The 22,557-nt window shown below is 38.2% G+C and overlaps 5 protein-coding genes and 1 long non-coding RNA gene across 7 annotated transcripts; 1 reads left to right on the forward strand and 5 right to left on the reverse strand.

Moving 5' to 3' along the window:
• Positions 1-1,509: 1,509 nt before the first annotated feature.
• LOC106332017 (U-box domain-containing protein 2) lies at positions 1,510-2,873 on the reverse strand. Its single transcript, XM_013770467.1, has 2 exons — positions 2,516-2,873; positions 1,510-2,430 (listed from the first exon to the last, which is right to left on the reverse strand). The coding sequence occupies exons 1-2, from the start codon at positions 2,728-2,730 to the stop codon at positions 1,662-1,664; spliced, it is 984 nt and encodes a 327-aa protein (XP_013625921.1). The 5' UTR covers positions 2,731-2,873; the 3' UTR covers positions 1,510-1,661.
• Positions 2,874-4,621: 1,748 nt separating this feature from the next.
• On the reverse strand, positions 4,622-7,967 carry LOC106328230 (pescadillo homolog). The gene is made up of 13 exons (XM_013766631.1): positions 7,887-7,967; positions 7,646-7,731; positions 7,036-7,284; positions 6,834-6,959; positions 6,638-6,722; positions 6,438-6,548; positions 6,256-6,349; positions 5,908-6,167; positions 5,720-5,827; positions 5,508-5,629; positions 5,209-5,428; positions 4,909-5,118; positions 4,622-4,807 (listed from the first exon to the last, which is right to left on the reverse strand). Exons 1-13 carry the CDS (start codon positions 7,908-7,910, stop codon positions 4,733-4,735), a joined length of 1,770 nt encoding a protein of 589 aa, XP_013622085.1. The 5' UTR covers positions 7,911-7,967; the 3' UTR covers positions 4,622-4,732.
• Positions 7,968-9,638: 1,671 nt separating this feature from the next.
• On the reverse strand, positions 9,639-15,351 carry LOC106335729 (polyribonucleotide nucleotidyltransferase 2, mitochondrial). Of its 2 annotated transcripts, none has more exons than XR_001268753.1 (17): positions 15,031-15,351; positions 14,519-14,674; positions 14,263-14,433; positions 13,984-14,109; positions 13,744-13,905; positions 13,557-13,676; positions 13,052-13,189; positions 12,764-12,926; positions 12,442-12,567; positions 12,225-12,355; positions 11,875-12,094; positions 11,708-11,791; positions 11,466-11,545; positions 11,242-11,385; positions 10,718-11,159; positions 10,225-10,615; positions 9,639-10,014 (listed from the first exon to the last, which is right to left on the reverse strand). XR_001268753.1 is itself a non-coding variant. In XM_013774326.1 (17 exons), the coding sequence occupies exons 1-17, from the start codon at positions 15,349-15,351 to the stop codon at positions 10,227-10,229; spliced, it is 2,871 nt and encodes a 956-aa protein (XP_013629780.1). In that variant the 3' UTR covers positions 9,639-10,226. The 2 variants fall into 2 exon arrangements, 1 of the variants encoding a protein (XP_013629780.1); XM_013774326.1 differs by having other exon boundaries at positions 9,639-10,337; positions 10,440-10,615.
• LOC106335731 lies at positions 11,077-11,831 on the forward strand. The gene is made up of 3 exons (XR_001268754.1): positions 11,077-11,162; positions 11,325-11,401; positions 11,747-11,831. It is a non-coding gene; the product is annotated as an uncharacterized LOC106335731 (long non-coding RNA).
• Positions 15,352-15,680: 329 nt separating the features above from the next.
• On the reverse strand, positions 15,681-18,979 carry LOC106335730 (isocitrate dehydrogenase [NADP], chloroplastic/mitochondrial). Its single transcript, XM_013774328.1, has 15 exons — positions 18,581-18,979; positions 18,368-18,411; positions 18,163-18,272; positions 17,930-17,967; positions 17,761-17,838; positions 17,589-17,642; positions 17,403-17,504; positions 17,222-17,310; positions 17,026-17,129; positions 16,876-16,944; positions 16,664-16,779; positions 16,543-16,577; positions 16,319-16,461; positions 16,049-16,171; positions 15,681-15,904 (listed from the first exon to the last, which is right to left on the reverse strand). The coding sequence occupies exons 1-15, from the start codon at positions 18,843-18,845 to the stop codon at positions 15,826-15,828; spliced, it is 1,449 nt and encodes a 482-aa protein (XP_013629782.1). The 5' UTR covers positions 18,846-18,979; the 3' UTR covers positions 15,681-15,825.
• Positions 18,980-19,178: 199 nt separating this feature from the next.
• On the reverse strand, positions 19,179-22,250 carry LOC106328387 (shaggy-related protein kinase epsilon). Its single transcript, XM_013766822.1, has 13 exons — positions 22,037-22,250; positions 21,681-21,828; positions 21,501-21,593; positions 21,251-21,310; positions 20,888-21,160; positions 20,664-20,738; positions 20,524-20,580; positions 20,286-20,426; positions 20,137-20,187; positions 19,962-20,057; positions 19,786-19,869; positions 19,593-19,695; positions 19,179-19,488 (listed from the first exon to the last, which is right to left on the reverse strand). The coding sequence occupies exons 2-13, from the start codon at positions 21,792-21,794 to the stop codon at positions 19,406-19,408; spliced, it is 1,230 nt and encodes a 409-aa protein (XP_013622276.1). The 5' UTR covers positions 21,795-21,828; positions 22,037-22,250; the 3' UTR covers positions 19,179-19,405.
• Positions 22,251-22,557: the final 307 nt, after the last annotated feature.

Raw genomic sequence — 22,557 nt, forward strand, 5'->3', positions numbered from 1 at the left:
AATTATATTCACGTTTACAGCTTTCACTCCCCCACCCTATTTTATAAAAGTTTCATTTTGCAAATCATCTCAGAGCTTTACCAGATCAAATTAGCAATAGCTTAAATTCTGACAAAGGAATAATTTACTACTCCATCTGTGTTTCCGAAAGTAAGATTTTATAAAGTGTTTACGCTTATTAAGAATTCAATAAATGTTTATAATTTAATTTTTTTTTTTACTTTATTATACACTTTCCAATAACTTGTCACCAATGAAATTCAATCAATTCAAATATTTTCATTTAATGTTTTTTAAAAGTATAAAAAAATACCTTAAACATATAGAAAATATATCTTTGTGGAACAAGTAAAAAATCTAAAACATTTTACTTTCGGAAACGGAGGGAGTATAAACTAATTCATATTTTGGGAGTATTTTAATTATGGAGGTTCAAAAGCAAATTAAAAGCTATATGGCATAATTTTTCATGCATTTCACATCTTAAATCTAGTTTATGTTTGCTAATCAGTTTTATATGAAATTAAAGAGGTTGTTTAGTTACAAGAACAAAAATGAGCTTCTAGTTGTCAAAGGAACCTAAGTAAAGCTTTCAAACCTAAATATAAGGTGCTAATTAAGAGTTGATATAGTGCCGTAGCTTCTTATAATCAGAAGTCAGAACCATGTTCGAATGATGCTTGAACTCCACTTTGAATCACGTCGAGTTGGTGCCAATGCTTTGTCACAAATCTAACACTATTGCCTGCCAAGCGATACGTTACGTAAGAGTACGTTTTACAAAGAAAACATCGAAAGAGGAAGCCATTGAATGATCAATATCTATCATTTTTGTTGAAGACATCCCATATCTATTATACCAACTATGTTATATATTCATAGTCACATCAATATACAAAGAAAACAAGTCTAGTTAGTATTAAATAGTATGCAATGGTGTTCAAACTGCTTTTGATTCACGCCACATTAAGTAAGAGGAGAAAAATAAATAAAATGAGACTAGCAATCTTTATATTAATCTATATAATTTCTTTTTTGAGAATTAAATTACACTATATGATGCTAAATTGAATGTAAATAAGTAGACGGTTCTTATTGCACTATAGTATTTAAACTAAACAGAGAATGGTGGGGACTGGAAAAATGCGTTCTATATTTTTCTTAAATAAACGAATATTAACTGATAAACTAAAAGTATGAAATAAACTAAAATAAAAGGCAAACCGAAAGACTAGATGCCAAATGCAACATGCATTATGTATCGTTTTATATTAATTCGTAGGCTTAATTCTTATACATGATTATAGTTTAAATTCGTTTTCTAAACTTTGTTTATTGAAGCTGATCTAAAATATATTATATATAAAGATTTATTAGCTCTTACAAGTGTGAAGCAAATATATCCACGTAGCGAATCTGATTTCGATCAGCTTGATCTCGTTTATGAATTTGGTGGCATAGACAATCATTTCTTGTACTAGTATTAGTGTGGTTTACCTGATTTACTGCTTTGATTGGTACACAAGAAAGGGTTTAAATCATCAGTGAGATCAAAAGCAATAAGATGGTAACAATTATTCCTAAGAAGAAGATTTTCTTTATGAGAACACAAAGTACATGGCTTAAATATATACAAGACCATGGATTCAAACCACAAGTAACTATGTGCTGAGTTTGGAGATCATCTCTTCCACCAACTTCAACATAGTTCCAGGTATCCTCTCCCCTTCTTGATCAATCTCCCTCATAATCTGCTCAACAATCTCAATCTTTGACTGTTTGTCTTTAATAACATATCCAGAGCAATCCCTCAGCAGAAGCAACAACTCTCTAGCCATTTCTTTACCCCTCCTCGTCCCATCTACACTCACTTGAAGCAGCCCTGGCATCACTCCTTCTCTCAGTATCATTCCTCTGTTCGTCTCTCTATCGAAGCTGCACACACCGAGTAATATCCCCACCGCGTGCTCCTTACACTGAGCCGACCCTTCTTCAATGGCTTCAACCAGAACCTCTATTGCTCCACCGATGCCTGAGATCGATTCTGGTGAATGATGAACTATGTTTTCTAGCAATGATGATGCCTTTTCAGCCAGTTCAGAGGATTTATCACAAGAGTTGATGACTTGAAGCAAAGCGTAGGGTGCTCCTGAAGATACAACGAGGGGGACAATCTGTTGGAGAGTTGATAGGTTGTGTAGTGTTGCTATGCCATCAAGCTTGGCCTGAACCGTTAGTTGATCAAGCCCGATGAGTCCAACTAGTAGCTGAATCAACTTGGTTGATGCTATCTTGATCTTGTTTCTGTTGCAAGAAGAGAGGATCAGAAGAAAGGCCATGGCCAGTTCAACTATTACCATCTTGGTTTCTGACTGGAGGATCTCAAGCAACATTTGTACTGCTCCAGCTTTCACAATTCTAACTTTGTTCCTGTAAGATCAATGCAGCAACAGGCCCATGTTGTTACTTTCTATGTTACAAAAAGATATATATGGCAACACACAAACTAACTAACCTTTCACTGCCAAAGGCAAGGCTGAGTAATGCAGATAGAGAAATTTCTGTTGTGATAGAATCTTGAGATTGTAACATTGAGAGCAAAGGAGAAATAATGTCTCTTTCTGCAACTTTTTGTCTTTGCTTCCTGCTTAGATTGCTTAGCTCAATAGCTGCTTCTATTTGAGCCTCTCTGTTACCTCTAAGAAGACTCTCCACCACAATCTCTTCCATTGTAGCAGAGCACTCTTCTTCCTCTCTCTGTAAATTTTGGTTGATAACTTTACTTGGAAGAAGAGTGAGGGAAGGTGTGGTGGTGATTGGTGTAGTAAATATAATAGGGAAAAAAAACTTGGGTAGTATTTGGTTGCTTTAACAAGCAATGTTATGCTTTTTTTTGAGCATCCATTGTTTCATGTTGAAGCAAACTCACCTAAAGCTTTTTTCTTTCTTTTTTTTGTTTGTTTAGCTTGTAGATATATTAAGTTTATTATTTATAGGATCTTAAAAACCATAAGGGAAAGCAAGTATCTGTTTGAATATTTTGTTCTTGATTGCATGATCTATCCAATGTTGATTCCAGAAGATTGAATCTTTTGCTTTCCTCAAGTAGACGCAAGGTAAAAGCTTATCTATATTAATTATTAGTGTCATTGAATACCAATAAGTAATATTATCATTGTTATTTAAGCAATGACCAGGTTAATTCTTTATACTAATGCATTTATAATGTGATTTATTCACGTTATTATAATCTGATTAACCATCTTTGAACCGTTTCACTTTTAACCCAAAAAAACAAAATCCTAGAACTGGCTCTTAAACATTGACTACATTGACATAGTTGATGTGAATGTGCATCTTTCTTGCTTTAAAAGCACAAATTATATAGTAATATCTAATAATTATGTCAACTTTTTCATTAATGCAAATCAAGTGTCTCTAATCTACATAATCTGACACATCATACACATTAATGAATATTTTAATAATGTAAACGACCTTGATTTTGTAATCTAATAAATATTGACCGAGTGACCCATGCATGAAACGAGTTTTTGAATATGATATCTACATAAACAAAGTGTTAAACATCTTTATCCTTTTCGTTAGGACAGAATATGATCAAGCTTTCTCTCCACATTGGTCCCCGCTCCTAATATGTGTGTAAGAGAAAAAATGCTTTAATTTCCTTCAGTAAGAAGAATAGAATACAAAAAAAAAGAAATATAGTCTGTATAGCCTTCTTTAAAATATATCGTGTAATCTTGCTGACTAAAACATTTGTAGAAAATCAATTACATATTATAAACTACGCTAAGTTTGTAAATAACATCTACAACTAGAAAGAAACATGCACTCAAGTTTACAATGCGAAACCTGTGATTTAATATTTTACTGTTTTCTTAGAATTTATTAGGTGGATAATATTATTTCTTTAGGTGTACTCATGGATCAGAAAAAGAGATCGAGTATGATAAAAAACTGGAATTTCAATGTTCCTTTGATTTCCATGATATACGGCGCCTTTGTCTTTAAGAAAATTCTTGTTTCACTTTTTTGTTGTTGTTATTATTACTCATGCGTGTAAAACGCTAAATATATATTTGTATACTTAGTATGTGTAAATAGCTTCTGCAATTATGAAAAAATAATAATTCTAGAACCAATGTTTATGGCTTGGAATTATTACAAGAACGTTTACTGTATGTGTTTGATCTTAAACAAAATGAAGTCAGGCACGGTGAACTGATGATCTTATTATTGTCTTCGGATGCACAACAGTCTTTTAACCTTATATGCGTTCTGGACTTGTGGTTACTTGTTAGTAGTTATCAATATCATACACAAGGTACAATAACTAAACTATCATTGTTTAATATCTGCTAGACTTTTAGTGCCTAACGATTAGGAAGATCGATGTTATAAATTTTGGGAATAGCAATTTTCACGTTGAAATGAGCCAGTGTTTCATCATCGACAACGAAACAATTGTATATGTACTACGTTAACGTTTATACACTTACACAATGGCTTGCTATTTGGTTACAGAGGTAGAGCTAATCTTCATTATTGTCCTAGTCTACAAGATGTGCATATAATAATGGAGAAATTCCGAAAGACATTATGCTAGTTTTGAAAAATTCATAACTTTTAAATTTGGCAGTACATGAAGCAAAAGACAAGTACAATAGCATGAGAAAATAGAAAGGTAAACAAAAATTTAACAAGTTTATCACTGATCAGCTTTCAAGTTTTTCTTGCGCTGCTTGATTCGCTCAACACTTTCACTCTTCTTCTTCTGCCCAATCTGCACAACATTTCACCAAATTAAACATTAGCTTAAACAAACACACAAAGAAGGAGACTCAGGCTAATAATGAAAATGGTAAAAATGTAAATGGTAAGTACCTTCATGGCATCGTAGAGCTTCCTCTTTTTACGGGACATCATCAATGTCGGCATATCAGCAGTATCTTGGGCAATTTGAGCTGCATCAGGAACTGATGATTCTTCACCATCACCTCCTTCCACCACAGGTGCTGCTGCTACATCATCTACTGCACTTCCCGTCACTTCTTTTTTCAGCTCCTCATGGTATTGCTTCTCCAGCTCAGCCATCTACATTAAATAACCCAGACACAACAAAGTTAACAACAAACACAAAGTTGGTCACTATTCAACATATTATTTATAGGTAGAAAGTCAAACCTTCTTCTTGGTTTTAGCAGCTTCAGCTTCCTCAGCGCGGCTCATAACACCAGCGTACAACAAGTTCTGGGGATCTTCAAGATCTTCTTTGCCAACACCTGGCAACGGAAGAACATCGTTCCTGGCTGCTGCTTGTAGCCTTTTGATGGTTTCAGCGTAATCAGGAACGTATCCTTCTGCTTCATTGTCCACAAATGGTGACAAGTGAGGTGGTGGAATCCTGCTTGCACACAAAACAGAAGGTGAGAAAAAAAATGGTAGCAAAAGAAGAAATAAGTAAGGCTTGTGAATGAAGTTACCTTCCGACCAAATACTTTTCCGTTGGCAAGATAACGCGGGCGTTGACACAGTCATAGATCCACTGTGGTTGAACATATTCCCTTGAGAGATACATGTGACCAGCACTTGGCTTATCAATGATCTACAAAACAGAATTGATATTATTAAGATCTATCTACCAATACTTTAGGAGATATAAGTTAAATATTAGACCACAAGCTAAATGGCTTACATGATGTGTAATACTCTCATCATCCTCCTTGAAAGGCGCACCTTCTCCTTCCCAAGACACCGTCCCACCGAAAGCAGGAAGAACAAAAAGCAGGGACTCTCTTGGAACCTACATAGGAGATATTAGTCATTTTACAAAATAAGTTCAGTGATGTAAAGTGACTCAGAAGGAATGAATCAATAACACACCTCACGGCTCAAGAAAAACTTCAGGTCCTTGAAGAGTGATTTGCAGGCTCTTGTTTCTTCATCCTCTTCAACCTCTTTATCTGCAACGAGATGCATCAACGCACCAGGCTCACTCGAAGGCAGCTGGTGCTGAAGTTGTGCAAGTCTCAGTTCAGACTCCGCACGGTCGTTTGACTGTGAGCTAGATGAAGCATCAACTTTAGCTTCCACAGTCATGCCTCTTGAGCTAGCGTCTATGTATCTTGACAGAGCATAGAGATCTACAAACATTGAAGACATGCGCAAGTATTAATCAAAGTAGCTTGGATTGTAATGAGCTCCAATGTGATATCTCTAAGGAAAACATACCAGCAGCCAAAGCCTCCAACCGAGAATCAAGGATCGGCGGGTATTTCACATTCAGAGAATGGTAAAGCTTAAAGTTTGTAAAGGCAAGAAGAGTCTGCAAAGAAAGGTTAATGAAAATTCGTCAGAATAAACTGATGAATTAGTTTAAACGACAGGGGAAAAAAGAGAATAGGAGTTGTCACCTCATAGAACTCCAAGAAGGTTAGCAGAACACCAAAATCAACATCATTCGTGAAGACTTGTTGTATCGCATGAGGGGTCAACCAAGTGATCTTTTGGCCTTCTAATTCAGCCTATCAAGATAATTAAGAAAGTTTCATCAAAGAGGAATTACTCCACAAATTTTTTTTTTTTTTAAATCAAAATAAAGTTAGCACAATACCTGATAGTATATGCCCTTAACAGACACAAACACTTTCCGTAACGCATGGGTACGAGAAATGTAAGCTTGCCACTCATGGCTCAATCTGATTCACAAAAGAAGCGTAGAGTAAGCTTATGGATATGAGTCCACAAAAAGCTGCCACTAAGTAAAGACAAAAGGGACTTGTAAGTGGATGTATATATAAGATTCAGACCTTCTGCAGTTGTGGACTCGTTTAACTTCAAGATTCTCCCTGTCTGAAGCAGGCAACACCGCAAAGAGATGAACCATCGTAAGACAGTCATCCAAGTCGCGTAGCGCATCAATGAACGTAGGATACCTAAGAAGAAACAGGTGTGAAATCGTGGATCTCCAGACACAATCATAAAGACTAAAGCGTGTGCAGCAACGCAAACCTTTCACGGATCAATCTATCAAGCTTGTAAGTGGGTTGGCGGGTAAGCAAAAGGCGTGCAAGCTCCTCGTTCTTCTTGGCTTTGGCTTTCTGAACCTTCTTTTGGTATGTTTTGATTTCCCTGAACTTCTCAAGAAGAGGCTCGTGCTGAAGGAAAGAAATGTCCTTCACATGGTAGTAAGTGTGGTGGTTTCCCTTCACCTTCTTCTTCGGTTCTCTGGGGAATATACCTTTCACAATACATAGTCTCCTGTAAAAACCCAAAATCAACAGATAAAGTTGAGAAGTCATGAAAACAAATATATAAACAAAACAAAAACAAAAAAATCAACTAGAGATAACAACTAAGCCACCTATTGAAAATATATTTTAAACGCAATACAGAATGAGTATAGCAATTTTTTTAAAAGAAAATTAAATAAATTTTAGACGGAAACATTAATACAAGAACCACCAATCGTAAAATCTTAGCCATTAATATTTTTAATATCGGAAAATTATAAGAACATTACAGAACCTCAAAACCTAGCGCAGACATATGCTTGTCCCGACAATGATTCGAATAAAAAAACATGTTAGGTGAAGAGGGCAAAGAAGTAAGAGAGGTGAACCTGAAGAGGTTTAAGTTAACTTGAAGACTCTTAAGAGCTTGCGACCTGGTCATATACCTCGCCGCATTTCCTTCCTTCTTCTTTCCCTGAAGAAGACCAACGGAGAAATAATTTAACGAGACGAATCTTCATCAACAAAGTCCAGCGAAAAGGTTCTCGAGAAAACGAAACTCGATTGAAACAGCTATAAATCAATGAATATACGGGTCAGTAGAGCTTAGATTACAGCAGAAACACTCACCGCTGGTCTGTAATGCTTCGGCATGGTTAAACGGCTCCAAAGAGGGGAAGGAGGAGACGATGGTCGAGAGAGGAAGAAAGAAGTAGGGTTTTAGGCAAAACTAGTAGATAAAAGGACTTTATAATGGGCTATTGCTTCCGCGTATCTTGTGTGGTTTGTTACTGTAATGGGCTTTTCCCAGGCCCAATAGCCTCATTGTCAGAACCAAAATGGGAAGAAGCCGAAGTAATTTTATAAAATTCTTGTAGTTTGTTTTTAAATGCAAAAAAAAATTAGTTGGCGCATTTTTCCGGTTGCTGTCTTTTTTTTTTTTTTGTGCGTGTCTCAATGTGTAAATGTGCAGTACACAAAGGGAAAATTAGTAAATGTAACCAGCACCAAAACGAAAAAGAAAAATCTAATAGATCTTTGTATTTTTGTGATTTGTTAACACTAATGATTCCTGTTTGTTCTTAATTGTCAAATAAAATCATGATACACAAGTGAACTATTGAAACAATGCAGTCGTCTCTGAGAAGAAGGTTGTTGGTCGACAGGAGCTGGTGGTTCACTGACGTTGGGGATGGAGAAAGCGAGAACCATAGATAGCTACACTTTTTCTTAGAATATTATCTTCCATTATAAAGTAAAAAAATGCTGGCTTCGCTTTTTGTAGTAGTACTCTTCTGGTGTGGGAGTAGCTAGCTAACATGTAACAGCTAAGATTAATTTACGTTAAGTTGCTTTCCTCTAGTGGTATAGGAGCTCCAGCTGGAGTGCCCGCCTCTGGGTTCGAGCTTTGGCCACTGCGGAATTTACATGTGGACTGCAGCACCCGAGACCGAAGATCGTTACATGGTGACGCCCTGGTAGCGTCCATGCTCACTTCGGTCTCTCGTCAGTGGGGCCAGAATACTTGGTTAGCAAAAAAAAGTTTCTAGTCAAAAGGAAAAGTTCCTTAACACAAATTTCAAGCTATGAATTGTTAGAGTTGATCTCAAATGAGACAACCCTCCAAAAATAGGCGTATGCCGTTTGGTGCGACAAACACACGGTATTCTTTAGTAAAAGGCGAAAGAATAGTTCGCTATGTGCTTATCGCACGGCTCCGTGACCATCGACAACATGCTCTCTTCATATTATATATGTGTAGCTCTCAGTGCCTTGCTCCGTATATTTACGATGTGGGACTTAAAACATATGTAAAAATATGGTTTCTCTCCTTTCTACGTCTACGCATGTCAATAACTATGTCCCTTCTCACAGTTGTGAGGTGTCACGTTAAACTAATTTTAGAATATAAGAATAAGGACCATAGAGACTTCTCCATAGTACCCATGGAAAAATCCGAAAAATTGCTAGTACAGAACTTTCCGTCGTACTCCCATAGAAGTACACTGTTGATATTCTTTTTCTTTCTTTAATCAATTTTGCAGTACACAAGTCTCTGTCGTTTTATTTGTACTACACAAAACGTTAATGATTGTAACTGTGTACTACACACTCCTTTCGTAATGTGTGTATATAAAGTTCACATAAGTTTTGAGGAAAATCGAAACCCAATCCTTATTGCTGGTTTAAAGAGGGGAAAATATCTTTGAGGGTAGAGGACCTCGACAGGGTCGACATGAGAACACATGTGCAATCAAAGGCTGTAATGACGCCACGTCATTGTAACATATATCTCTCTTTTCATGTGTTCTCAGGTCACCCCTGCTGAGCTCTCTCTCTACCGTCCATCTTTATGAATTGCTCGGTGGGTTTACTCACCCACCAAATGGTGAGTTTCTATGTAGTTTCCATCTTTATATTATACAAAACCATTTTTTTTGCTAGACATTTGTTTTGATACAAAAACTATAAATCCAGGATTGATAAACCTGCTGATATTGCGATTTAGATTTCACGTACGGACAAATAATTCTGGAGTGCGTAGTTTCTATCTGCAGTGTGGTTACAAGTTAAATGGGGAAAAGAAGATGAAACTCACAAGTCATCATCATACCTTACCATTCCAAACCATATCAACCACAAATCCCCCCACCCAAAAAGAGAAACAAAATGGCACACCAGAATCACCGGTCTGGTTCACTTTCTCTTCCATCCAAACTCCCAGGTTCTGACAACTAAACCTGCTAAAAGACTAAGCCTGCAAGAACAAACACAACACACTAACTGACTCCATTTTTCTTCAAAGGAAAATTTATCTAGAATTGTTCACCACAGAAACAGCAAACAATATCTCTTGATTCCATCCATATGATAAACCGTTTCAAACTAAACTCTCATATGATCCATATAATTGATTCCTAGCGATGCCTCTGGTTAAAGAAATTTCTAGAGAGGAAAAAGAGCTCACCACTAAAGCTCCTCGTCATCAACCAAAGCCATCACAGGGATTCCTTTAGTAGTAAAACTTGTACATTTCACCTGCAACTCGTCTCCAATCTCAAACTCTGCCTCCTCCTCGCCCTGTACTCAATTCATATATAAATAGCAGTAAGCAAACAATACAATGCAACCACTAAGTACCTAGAAGAACGGAGTCAAAGAGGATGATGTTCTAAAACATACCTCGAATTTGTACATCCCGCGGATTCCATCACCTAAATCAAGAACCAATCCATGGGTTCGAACCTGGTGGACTTTCGCTGTCATCTCTGTTCCTATCTTCAGTTTCCGGGCACTAACCGAGGTACTCTCTCCAGCCTCCTTCTCTGATTGTTTCTTCTTCCTAGAAGGTTTCTTAGCTTTTGAAGATGATACTAGGTTAGAATCATACAATACTGAAGCAGTACTATTGTTTTTTATGAGAAGTGCATTTGAGTTTCAGTCTTGTTTCAGTGTCTCACCAGGGTTGGTCATAGTTTCTTCCGGAGCAGTGGATTTGAGTGCCTCCTCTTCCTTCTGTTTAGAGGCAGTGGACTTGAGTTTCCGGTCTGGCTTCACCGTCTCAGCGCGTTTAGGTTTAGCGTTCTTGTCCACAGGAGAAGACTTCTCTGCCTCATCACACTCCACAGCAGTACGGATTACAACTGCAGGAACGGCTAATTTAGACTTCTGAGGTGGCTCTACAACACTAGGCAGACTTGCAACTGTCTCTCCAAAACTAGACGTTTCTACGGAGACCGTGTCTTTCACCACAGGGACTTTTTCAGGACCAGATGCTGATTTGGGTTCAGGTTTGGGTAACAGCGCCTTGAGAGATAACTTAATGTTACCGCGGACATCGGTGTCAATGCACATCATAGTGATGTACTTTCCAATATGTAACACATCCGAGACCTTGGAGACCTGGTAAGATTGAATAAGACAATAGTAAGTTAAACGGAAAATAAGCGACCACAGTTTATCATTATCACTAGAAAAAGCTTACTGGTTCATGAGATAACTCAGACATGTGTAGGAGGCCTTGTTGACCACCGTTGAACTCAACAAATGCGCCGTACTCTTTTATAGATGTCACTGTGCCTTTGTACACACCACCAACAACTATTTCACGACCAATGATGAAGTCAACCTAAGGACATGCATAGGTAAAAAATTAAATCTCTGGTACATCTTCTATCAATTAAAAAAGCTCAGTTGACTGGAAGATACCTTTTCTTGAGCCTTATCCATCACAGCCTGGTTCTTGGCGACTATAGTTAATGTTCCATCATCAAAATACAATCTTGCACCTGAACAATAGAAACTAATTTATCAGAAGAAAAGCTTCAAATCAAACTATATAAAGTCAAACGGATAGTACTCATAAGCTTCAAATTAAACTATATAAAGTCAAGTGTGAAAAGGTCACAGGAAAGAAGATTTCGAGATTAAAGTCGAAGTCAGTAAATAACCTGTTTCTTCTTCAATCTTTCTCTTGAGGGCGGCCATAGGTCCGATCAAGCTACGAAGTGCATCGTTGGTGTACTTCAAAGTTGCTGCAAGACAGACGTAACTGTTTAGTTTGAAGAGAGGAAGTTTTATCAGCTAAGCTTAACAAAAAGTAAGTGGGAAAGGAAACCTAGCCGAGGGGAATAAGTCCCATCCTGGGCTCGTGGGGAGTTGATTTCTCTCTCCATATGATCAAGAATCTGAAGACGGGCTTCACGTGCATTATCTAAGGATTCACAAACTATGTCCAATGGTACTCCAGCTGGCTTGATATCCAATTGAATTGCCGTCACACCATTTCGTGTCCCGGCAATCTTGAAATCCATATCTCCAAGATGATCTTCCAAACCCTGTAGAAGCAATGCATGTATCTCTATAAAATCTAGTTCACCAACGTAATACAACCAATGCATCCCAAGATAAATGTTAATACTGAAATGCCTCACAGACTAATCACATTATAAACAAGAGGAAACTCACCAATATATCAGTTACTATACGGTAGTCTTTGATTTCTCCACTTGATGGGTCAACGTCAGTGACAAGACCAACGGAGACACCTGCAACATGAGCTCGTAGAGGAATACCGGCATCCATTAAAGCCATGCTACCTGAGACACAACCATTCATTATGAACTTATGGCTTTGAAAAAAAACATACAAACTTGCGCGTGGATGGAAGAGGATAGTTAGTTACCTCCACAAACGCTTGCCATAGACGTGGAGCCATCAGAGGCCATCACTTCTGAATTTATGCGAACAGTGTAAGGAAAATCCTCTTCAGGTGGCATGACAGCAAGCAATGCTTTCTCAGCCAGTGTTCCTACAGAAAATGTAAACACACAGTCAAAGAAAAACACTAATATGTCTAAGCCAATTAAACTCTAAAAAGGTGACGAAAAGATGCACCAATTGTTCCAGATAAAGAAACTCAAACGTAACAATTCAGTAAAATTTAATTTGGAAAAAGTTACCAAGGATATTACATACAAATAGAGAAAGACTACAAAGAAATTTACCGTGGCCAACTTCACGCCTGTTAAGGCCTCCTTTTTTCCCGACTTCATTTGTACAAAACGGAGGAAAGGAGTAGTGAAGCATAAATCTCTTTTTCGGGGGGCCAGCAATAGAATCCAAGTTTTGAGCATCTCCTGGGGCTCCAAGTGTAACAGCACAAAGCACCTTTCAACACATAAACGCAAAACATATTTAAGAAGGCTTCTCATTAAATGAACTGAAAAGATTTAGCTTAAAAAACTGAAACAGAGCTTCCTAGAGGGAAATCAACTCAAAGGAAAGCAACCAACCTGAGTATCTCCACGTGAGAAAAGTGCTGAACCATGAGTTGCAGGTAGGTGATGCGATTCGCAAGAGATGGGCCTAACTTCATCAAGATGTCTTCCGTCAACCCTAAATCCGTCAGATATCATTCTTGAACGAACTACCTGAGATTTCAGTCAAATGGACAAATTAGTAAGCCAAGGAGCAAAAGGACAAATCCAAAAGCCTATAACACATTACTTGTGACCTTTTACGCAATCTTGGAAAGTCATAGATAAGTAAGTCTTAATGCATCTCAAAGTGACAAAGAGCACATCAACTATCTAAGAGACAATGAACGAACCAGCTATTTTAACAAAACATCGAAGAGTCTGGCTTCTATAGAATAGAGAAAAATAATTTGATATTACAACTCCATAACGAAACATGCTTAACAATATGATTAAGCACCAAGTTTGGCTTCAATGTTTTCAGAACAAAGCCAAAAAGAAAGGAACAAGAGCAATCCAATTGTTAATTTTCAAAGATTACCTTCTTTCTCACTGTATCAACAGCCTTTGGAAGGATACTCAAGCTTTCTTGATCACCCTCCTCTTCAAATACTTTAATCACATCTTTTCCAATGTCATCTAGAGCTTCTCCACGTTCAAACTGTATATATATAACTATCAAGCCCACTGAAGTTAAAATCTTGAGGCAGAAACAAATTAGCACGCACCTTCCCCTTTGAAGGATCGGTAAAGATGGATTCGATACGCGTTGCAGCCAAGTCAGCCACTTTTTCTAAAGTTTTCTCAGAGAGCATGGACAATTTGTACTCTTTCTTCTGCTTCCCAGCTTTAGCGGCCAATCTGATTTGGGGATCGATGTACTTAACAGCCTGTGTAGACAAAAGATATAAGACTCCATATAGTATTGCATTGTATTAAAAAAATCCAACAAAGTTGTCAAAACATACCTCTGGATGAGCTAGCCTCAGAGCAGCTGCTAGATCTTTTTCCGTGATTTCACGGGCTTGAACGTCAATCATCATAGTCTTATCCCTTGTGCAAGCGTATATCAAACTGAGATCACTTGAGCTAAGCTACACAAGGTTTGACCACAAACAATAACTACAATTTTGTAAATTTGAGGAATACTGAGATCACTTGAGCTAAGCTACACAGGGTTTGACCACAAACAATTACTACAGTTTGTAAATTTGAGGAATATACCAATATACAACTCTTTTTTTTACCTCATCCATAGTTGGATTGACAACAATTTGCCCATCTATTCTTCCTAATCTGACGACTCCAATGGGCCCTCCCCATGGAACATCCGATAGCATGAGCGCAGCCGATGCCGCATTAGCTGCCAGTATATCAGGATCCTGCTTCCCATCTAATGACAGAACACTTGCCATTATCTGCAAGTGACAAAATTTAAAAATGAAGATACCCAAAAAAAAAAAAAAAACTTCCACATATATATATCTCTAAGTAGCTCCATACCTGAACTTCATGGTAAAACCCTGAAGGAAACAATGGTCTGATTGGCCTATCAATGAGCCGGCCACATAAAAGCTCCCTCTCCTTTGGTGCACCTTCTCTTCTCATATACGTGTTTGGGATCAAGCCTTGAGCGTATAGCTTCTCTTGATAGTCAACCTTAACAGTATATAACAAAGTTTAAACAAAACACCATCAACCCATTACATCAAAAAAGCAAGATAAAAAAATGACAAAAAGCTCTTGTATAAAGATCACAGATTCCTCAGAGAATTCTATAAACATATCTACACCATTTTCTTCATTCCTCTCACTAAGATTCCTTTAAAGTATCTTTTTTTTTTGCTTTTAAAAAAAGAGTTTTCACCACTCTTTGTAGGAAACTCAAGCAATGTAAATAGTGTTTCCCAACGAACTAATAGACACTCATTTACAATTAGACCAACACTCCTATAGAGGATCATAACATATGCATACAACCATAATCTTAGGAAACGAAAAGATTTGAAACATACAGTGAGAGGCAAGAAGTCTCCAGGAGATTTGGACTTGGCACAAGTAACGGTGGAGAGGACTTTGGTCTCGTCCATGCCGAGCACAACCGAACCGTTGGCGAAGCGTGCGATTTTCCCCGTCTCGAGAGTGATCACTCCGGATCCGACTTCGAATTCCTCCTTGAAAGATTCCAATATTTTGATTCCCGCCGGCGCCGGAGAGTACGGACTAGACGGCGCCAAACTTAGACGGCCGGAGCAGATGGTGCGGAAACCTAAGGCACGCCATGCGAGTAGATTGGGCAGAGGAGTAGACCTAGCTCGGCTCACGATCAGTGACATTTACAGAGATGCGGAGAGAAGAGAGAGAGAGCACGGAAATGGCTTAAAGCGAAGGTTTTAAAACTCACCGGTGAGCCGACAGCAAAATACAAAATAAGAAGGGTTTTAGCGATTCCGGTACGGTACGATACGGTTTTGCTACAGTCGAATTCTCTTAACATTTAACCGGCATATTTGCGTGTTTACATATTTGTTAGCGAAAGTAATTTTTTTTTCTTTTTGGTCTTTAAATAACGAAAGTGAAATTAGTAAATCCAAATTAGAAATCGTTCTTAAACTTGGGAAACACAGTTTTCGACTTTTTAATTTTTATTGTATGAACGTATAAATTGAAATTCATAAACAAACGTGTAATTCCAAAAGAAAAATCATTGGACCCGCCATTGCTAGTTTTTTTTTGTTTGTTCATTACATGAAATAGTGGCGAGTATTATTTTTTGTATTGTTGACAGAAATGGTCAGACAACAGCAGGCTCAATTGAGCTGTGACTGGAGATTGGAGGCTACTGCATCAATGAACTCTTCTGTGTTCAAGTACACATCCCTACTCACCCTGCATTACAAGTTATTAAAACCATCAATACCAAACATAGAGTACTTGGTCATAAAACCAGCTCAAGCTCTTTCGTACCTCAAGCAAATGACTAGATTGTAGCGGAAAAGTTGCTGCTAGTGAGAAAAAGGAGAGGTTACTTACTTGGGACCATGGACCAGAAGGGCAAGATCCTTGGTCATTTTCCCTGTCTCAACAGTGTTAACACACGACGACTCGAGCTTCTTGACAAAATCCATCAATTTTTCGTTCTTATCGAGTTTTGCCCTTTAATAAGCAAAAAGGAAAACAATAATCAATCAGGATGGTGATCAAGAGAAAACAATAATGCCACGAGGACGTTGTAAGTGGATAAGGTAAATGCATTAAGGAACAAAGGTTGAAAAAGCCTTGAGTGAAAGAAGCTAGAGAGACCTGTGTTCTAAGCCGCGTGTCCATGCAAATATGGAGGCGATGCTGTTAGTACTGGTCTCTTGTCCCTTTTGGTGCAGTCGGAAATGCCGAGTTACGGTTCCATGAGCCGCCTCTGACTCGAGTGTTTTCCCATCAGAGGATAACTGAACAAAGACATCATATCATGTAAAAAGACTTTATTTGCAAAACATATCATGTAAAGACTTTTGGTTTACGATACAAACCAAAACGGAGGTCATGAGGCCTAATGAGCCAAACCCTACATTTGAAAACAGAAAAAACGAGTGTTAAGCATGTCTATTGACTTTTCAATACGCAAATAAATTATAATTTTCAAATTTATACCTTGTGCAAGAAGATCGCTCTGAACATCACCATCGTAATTTTTGCAAGCCCACACATATCCACCTTCGCTTTTTACTGCATAAGCCACCATGTCATCTATCAACCGATGTTCATACCTGGAAGAACAATGCGAAATACATATTACCTTCACCGAACAAGAAAATAGAGGCATAAAGCAAAATTTAAGTAGATAAGAGGAAATATATATCAACCATATTGAGTGCTCTTCAAACTTCTGCTTCCAATTAGCCTCGTAAACTTCTTGAAATATGTCTTTGAACCTGTATTGTTCCACGACAGTTCAGAGCAGCTCACTTGAGCAGAATCGGGACTTGGAAATCTCCATGAAGATAAAAACAAACCTGCCATCATATTTCTTGAGAATTGTGTTCTTGGTGCTCAAGTATAGTGGCCATTTCTTAGCAAGTGCCATCGCCATAGATGACTCAGCAAAAGCACGAATTGACTGAAATGTCACAAAACACAGCATGCTTGTTACAATTTAATCTTCACAACCACAAAGAAGAACAGCAAAACCATTTAAAAAAAGAGGCATACCTCATCTACGTTGTACATAGCCAGAGCTACACCAGGGCCTTTGAAATCATATACGTCTAGTTCCTCTGGTGCGCTCCCATCTTCTGGGACTATATTGACAATGATATATATGCATTTACAATCTGGATTATGTGATGGAAGAATCTCTATTTTTGACGGATTTCGTTAAATATGACCTTACCAAAAACCATTTTCAATTTTCCTGGCCCTTTAATTACTGTATCAGTGGCACGATACTGGTCACCGAAGGCATGCCTACCAATGCATATTGGTTTTCTCCAGCCTGTAAAGACAAAACATTTGAGTCCTCATGTGGTATCTCAACACATATCCTAACACAAATTCATAGTGATGCAAAATAACTTACCAGGAACAAGCCGAGGGATATTGCCACACATGATAGGTTCACGGAAAACAGTTCCTGGAAAACATTGAACGTGTGTTAACAAACTGAAAATTGGAATCCCAAAGACCTTGCTAACTGGATGAGAAAAATGTTGCAAAGCAAATTACTGCCCTCCAGTAATACGGAGACATACCATCTAAAATGTTTCTGATTGTCCCATTAGGACTCCTCCACATTGATTTCAGTCCAAACTCCTTCACTCTGCCCTCATCTGCAAAAAAAAAGTATCATAAGGAAGATACGAAAATGATTCCCCCGAAGAGAACAAGGCAGCATATGTTGTTGCAAATGAGAGGACATACCAGGGGTTATAGTGGCACATTTGATAGCAACGTTGTACCTGCAGACAGAAAATGGTTTAACCACTAAATCAGCTTAATGTCACATAGAGAAAAGAGTAACATAGAGTCCAGGCCACAAAAAAGGCAATAATTTGTTCATAAAGGAGTAAAAAATGAGAAGCCAAAACTAGCAATTTAAAACATCTCCAAGAGAATCTAAACGAAAGAAGATGCAAAGAGTTATCAACACTTACTTAAGAGCTGCTTCAGCACTTTCAACCGTAACCCTGTCGTCAGTAGCATCACGATTCAGAATTCCCAAGTCGAAGTACTTAATATCCAGATCCAGATAAGGTAGAATAAGCTGCAACAACATAAGAAAACGACATGTGAGCTCTTCAAGAAAACGTAATCAAAAGGCGCAGACTTGGTCACAACTGATAAAGTCTTCATCCTTACTTTATCCTTTATCATACTCCATATCACCCTCGTCATTTCATCACCTAATTGCCACAAGAAAAAAAAAAACTTAGAGCTCACAAGTTTATCATGAACACAAGAGAATGAAATTAATATAGACCTCAAGCTTATTATGTTCGTAATGGAGCTTCATATATCACAGAGTAAACAACCGTTAAATCAACGGTAAGTTTCGAATTTAGAGAATCTCACCGTCCATTTCGACGATAGGGTTCTGAACCTGAATCCTATCAGAGCCCCCAGAAGAGGCAAAACACCGAACAGCTGAAGCGCGATGAAACCGAACGGGAAAGGCCACGCGATTCCTCGACGCACCACCGGAGAACACACCGGAGCTGAGAAATCGCGAAGACTTCCACGAAGACGATAAAGCAGCAGAGGAGGAAGAAGTAGACGAAGATAACATCGTGACGCCGGCACGGTACATGAAACCGCCGCGTGTGAGGTTGTTGAGCATCCGAGACTCCGCGCTACGCTTTCTCTTTCTCAACTTCGATCACTGGAACACGAAGCTTCGGCAAGTTTATTGCAAAAATGCCGTAAAGCGTGAGAAAAAGATGATTCCGGCGAAAAGGAAGAGAGGAGAGGACCGTATAGATAATTTCGGTGGGCCCAAATAAACACTTAAGAAAAGGCCCATTTAAAATGTAAGAACTAATTAGGCCTGTTTGAATGGGCCGAGTTAAATTTTTAGATTCAACAAAGCGAAATTTAAGCCCGTTTCAGGTATAGATTTATCAATCATTCAAAGTACTGTACGTACTAATAATTTTGGCTAGAACCAAAGGCATGACAAGTTTTACATATACTCCCATTCAACTGGAGCAAGGCAAAGACCGTTACATACATTAGTCATTCAGAGTACATAGCTATTTTAGTTTGAAAAAAATGTCTAATCATCCGTGGGCTGTGACAAGTGACAATAAACGACACAGATTAATAATCTTGAGAAGGCTAACTCCATTACTTAAAGCATATGCATGTGTGTGTACATTACACATAGAGAGGTTTAGTCACTTAGACAGCGAGGAAGCAACACTGCTTTCGGGCGTGGTCAGGTATAAGCTTGGACAACAGCTCCACGCTTGCTCCTTTAAGCTCTACAAATTTAAAAGACGATCACAAAAATTACACAACACACACTTTAGTAGGTACGAAATTAGAAAACAAACAAATGCATATTCAACATTTTGAGGAGACATACCTTGAGGTTTAAAGTTGAAGAGAGGAGGCAAGGGACGACCATTAGGTAGACGTGTGTTGGGATCACGTAGCTCATCGAAGAACGGGTGTACTATTGCCTCCATCTACAATCAACAAAGTTATATTAAACACTTTGAAATCAACCAAAACGGATATGAGAATAATAAGAAACAGTAATGGTTTCATGGACTTGCAGCGGTTGATCTGAGGTTTGGAGAATACTGGAGAAGTCTTGAGGCGAGATCTACAGCTTCTGGAGGTGTTCGCTTATGGAATATCTTATGAACCAATAACAGTTTTTATTCAATCAGTGAGACTTCAAAAAAATATGTAAAAATGTTGAGAAACTGATTAACTTTAATTTACTTACTTTGTGCCAAGGGTGAGCCTTAATCTGAGGGAATTTGAATTCAGTGTAGTTTGGATTCATACATTTGATTTCCTCTCGAGTTGGTGTTCCAAGAACCTGTAAACACACGATAAGACTCTTCACTGTTAGTGTTCAATATAGCAAATAGCTTTGATTATGGGTGTTCAAACCATACCTTAATGATCTCTACTAGTTGGTCGACTCCACTCTCACCTGGAAACAAAGGCTAACCCAGCCAAAGAATGGTAAACACATAGCTTCAGACATCATTCAAACATTCACAGAAGATAAATGGTGGAAAAATAATTAGGACAATCAAAGCACCTGTCCAAGGAGCAATTCAGCAAGAACACAGCCTGCAGACCATATGTCAATAGCTGTTGTGTATTCTGTGGCTCCAAATATAAGCTCAGGTGCTCGGTAGTAACGGGAGCAGATGTATGAGATGTTTGGTTCGCCTTTGACCTGAAACAAAGTGCCAAAGATTAAAACAGGTTATATTCAGTTTACACTTCATTTTTTCATATTAAAACATATTCAAAACTCATAATAGAAGCTGTACCAGAACTTTAGCGCTACCAAAGTCGCATAACTTGACTTGATGTGTATGAGGATTAACCTACAAGAAGCACAAGGTTAATCAAGCAGCAGCACATAGACAATAAAATGTTTTTAACCAACATCTTGAAATGGTACACGAACCAGAAGATTCTGTGGTTTTATGTCTCTGTGGCAGACTCCTACTCCTCCATGAATGTATGCTAGAGCTCTGCAAATCTGCATCCACCGTAGCAAGGCAGAAACAAATTTAATAATGAACCAAACCATAGTGTTCTAAATTATTATTGTTATTATTGTTATTTTTTTTTTAGTGTAATAAATTATGAGAACATATTATTCTCATGGGATGAGTGAGAAAACATTACCTGATATGTATAGAGTTTGACGTATATCATAGGCATCCTCTGGTTCGCCCGACTGTAATGCTTTGAGACGCGATAGACAGTCTCGGGAACGTATTCAAGGACCAAATTGAGATACAGCTCATCTTTCTCGGTCGTTGAGAAAAAGCAATGCTTGAGGGAGACGACATTAGGGTGATCAAGAAGGCGCATGGTTTGCAGCTCACGGTTCTTGTATCTCTTGTCCTGTAAAACTTTCTTTATTGCAACAGTTTCTCCTGTTTCCAAACACTTCGCCTGCAGACAAGTAACAAAACCAGAAGAAAAAAAGTTATATCACGCAGTCAGTAAAATCAACTGTTAACGGTATGTAATCAAAACGCCGACCTGAAAAACGATTCCAAATGAGCCTTGTCCAACGACGCGCTCTGCCATATAGCTTATGGTCTGAAAGGGGCACAAACCAAAAGAAATATCAGTGATTTTAGTATTTAAATAACACATTAGACAACACTACAGCAACTGCAAGTTCTCTAGCTTTCATGTAAAATATTTAGTCCTTGCGCCATTAATGTATACTAATAATCTTTCTAAATAAACAAAGAAAATAAGGATATTCAATGTTAGGGAAGCTAACCTGTTTAGGCTGACCATCTTTGCCACCAATGGTTGTAACAATGATGTGACCTGTCTCAGTTCCATTCCCATCGACCACAGCTGCTTCCATTTCCTAAAGAGTCCAGAAACACACATTAGTAACAAACTAAAGAGACCATTAGTATGTCCACAGGATTGGAAATGTAAAGATTCTTCGAACCTTATCATCTTTAATCTTCATCTCATTAATCCCTTCAGGTAGTTTATCAACACATACAGAATCATTCATTTTTCTTGTGGCCGTAGAAGAAGGTAATGTTCCCACAGAAGCCATTCTCAGCAACTTCAAATCCCCAATTCGTGTAAATCTGTGAAGGCCAAAACACACAATACAAAGCTTTTAGAACAAAACACACAGAGACAATGAATGAAGATCTACAAAAGTTAAAAATAGATTCAGACACAAAACAGTTATAAACATTCGCGGTCCTAACGAGAATCACACTCATCTACAAAACTAAAAGTTTTCAGCTAAACAAAGAGGAAACCGCCGACTCTGTCGAGACGGCGTCGTACCTGAATGTCTCCGCCGCAGTTTCACTCCAACATCTTGCTTCAGAAGCAACTATAAACCCTAGAAAGCTCTCTTCCTTGCCGAAAATAGCAAAATCTCTCTCTTGAGTTCTCTCTCTCTCTCTTTGTGTTCTGATAGGCAGAGGAAGCGGACCCCAAAAGGCAGTTTCAGAGTTATAGTTGATAGTTAGTTTTGGCGTCCGCGCTAGAGGAAGAGTGCTTCGCTCACGTGGCGTGTTTTGGTTGGAATAAACTTAGACTCACGTCATTTGTGTTGACTGCTTTTAATATTTTGCGAAACTATTGCCTGTGGTTGGGTGTATGGTAAGCTTCTTCTATAAACGGTTAGATTTTGGGAGGAAACGATCTAACGGTTACTATTTAGCGAATTAGGAAACGTATTGTGAAGCATGGCGTAGGTTGATTCTCGCTCCTCGCTTTTTCGGTATTTGTTTTGTTTTGTCAGAGAAAAAAAGGAAATCTGAGTTTACGAAACCGCCAAGTCAGCATATAACGACAAAACA

This window comes from Brassica oleracea, chromosome C3 (genome assembly GCF_000695525.1).
Source record: "Brassica oleracea var. oleracea cultivar TO1000 chromosome C3, BOL, whole genome shotgun sequence".
Lineage (NCBI taxonomy): Eukaryota > Viridiplantae > Streptophyta > Magnoliopsida > Brassicales > Brassicaceae > Brassica > Brassica oleracea.

Coding starts and splice junctions, on each gene's coding strand:
- LOC106332017 (XM_013770467.1), bottom strand. CDS start 2,730: ATGGAAGAGATTGTGGTGGAGAGTCTTCTTAGAGGTAACAGAGAGGCT. Junction 2,431..2,515: donor CTTGCCTTTGGCAGTGAAAG/GTTAGTTAGTTT, acceptor TTGATCTTACAG/GAACAAAGTTAGAATTGTGA.
- LOC106328230 (XM_013766631.1), bottom strand. CDS start 7,910: ATGCCGAAGCATTACAGACCAGCG. Junction 7,285..7,645: donor GTTAACTTAAACCTCTTCAG/GTTCACCTCTCT, acceptor GGGTTTTTACAG/GAGACTATGTATTGTGAAAG. Junction 6,549..6,637: donor TTAAGGGCATATACTATCAG/GTATTGTGCTAA, acceptor TTATCTTGATAG/GCTGAATTAGAAGGCCAAAA.
- LOC106335729 (XM_013774326.1), bottom strand. CDS start 15,351: ATGTCACTGATCGTGAGCCGAGCTAGGTCTACTCCTCTGCCCAATCTA. Junction 14,675..15,030: donor GAGACTTCTTGCCTCTCACT/GTATGTTTCAAA, acceptor TATACTGTTAAG/GTTGACTATCAAGAGAAGCT. Junction 12,095..12,224: donor GTATAGTAACTGATATATTG/GTGAGTTTCCTC, acceptor TTGCTTCTACAG/GGTTTGGAAGATCATCTTGG.
- LOC106335730 (XM_013774328.1), bottom strand. CDS start 18,845: ATGCTCAACAACCTCACACGCGGCGGTTTCATGTACCGTGCCGGCGTC. Junction 16,945..17,025: donor CTCAAGAAATATGATGGCAG/GTTTGTTTTTAT, acceptor GGAACAATACAG/GTTCAAAGACATATTTCAAG. Junction 16,578..16,663: donor GAGCGATCTTCTTGCACAAG/GTATAAATTTGA, acceptor TTTCAAATGTAG/GGTTTGGCTCATTAGGCCTC.
- LOC106328387 (XM_013766822.1), bottom strand. CDS start 21,794: ATGGCTTCTGTGGGAACATTACCTTCTTCTACGGCCACAAGAAAAATG. Junction 21,161..21,250: donor CATTTGGAATCGTTTTTCAG/GTCGGCGTTTTG, acceptor ACTTGTCTGCAG/GCGAAGTGTTTGGAAACAGG. Junction 20,058..20,136: donor AACTAGTAGAGATCATTAAG/GTATGGTTTGAA, acceptor GTGTGTTTACAG/GTTCTTGGAACACCAACTCG.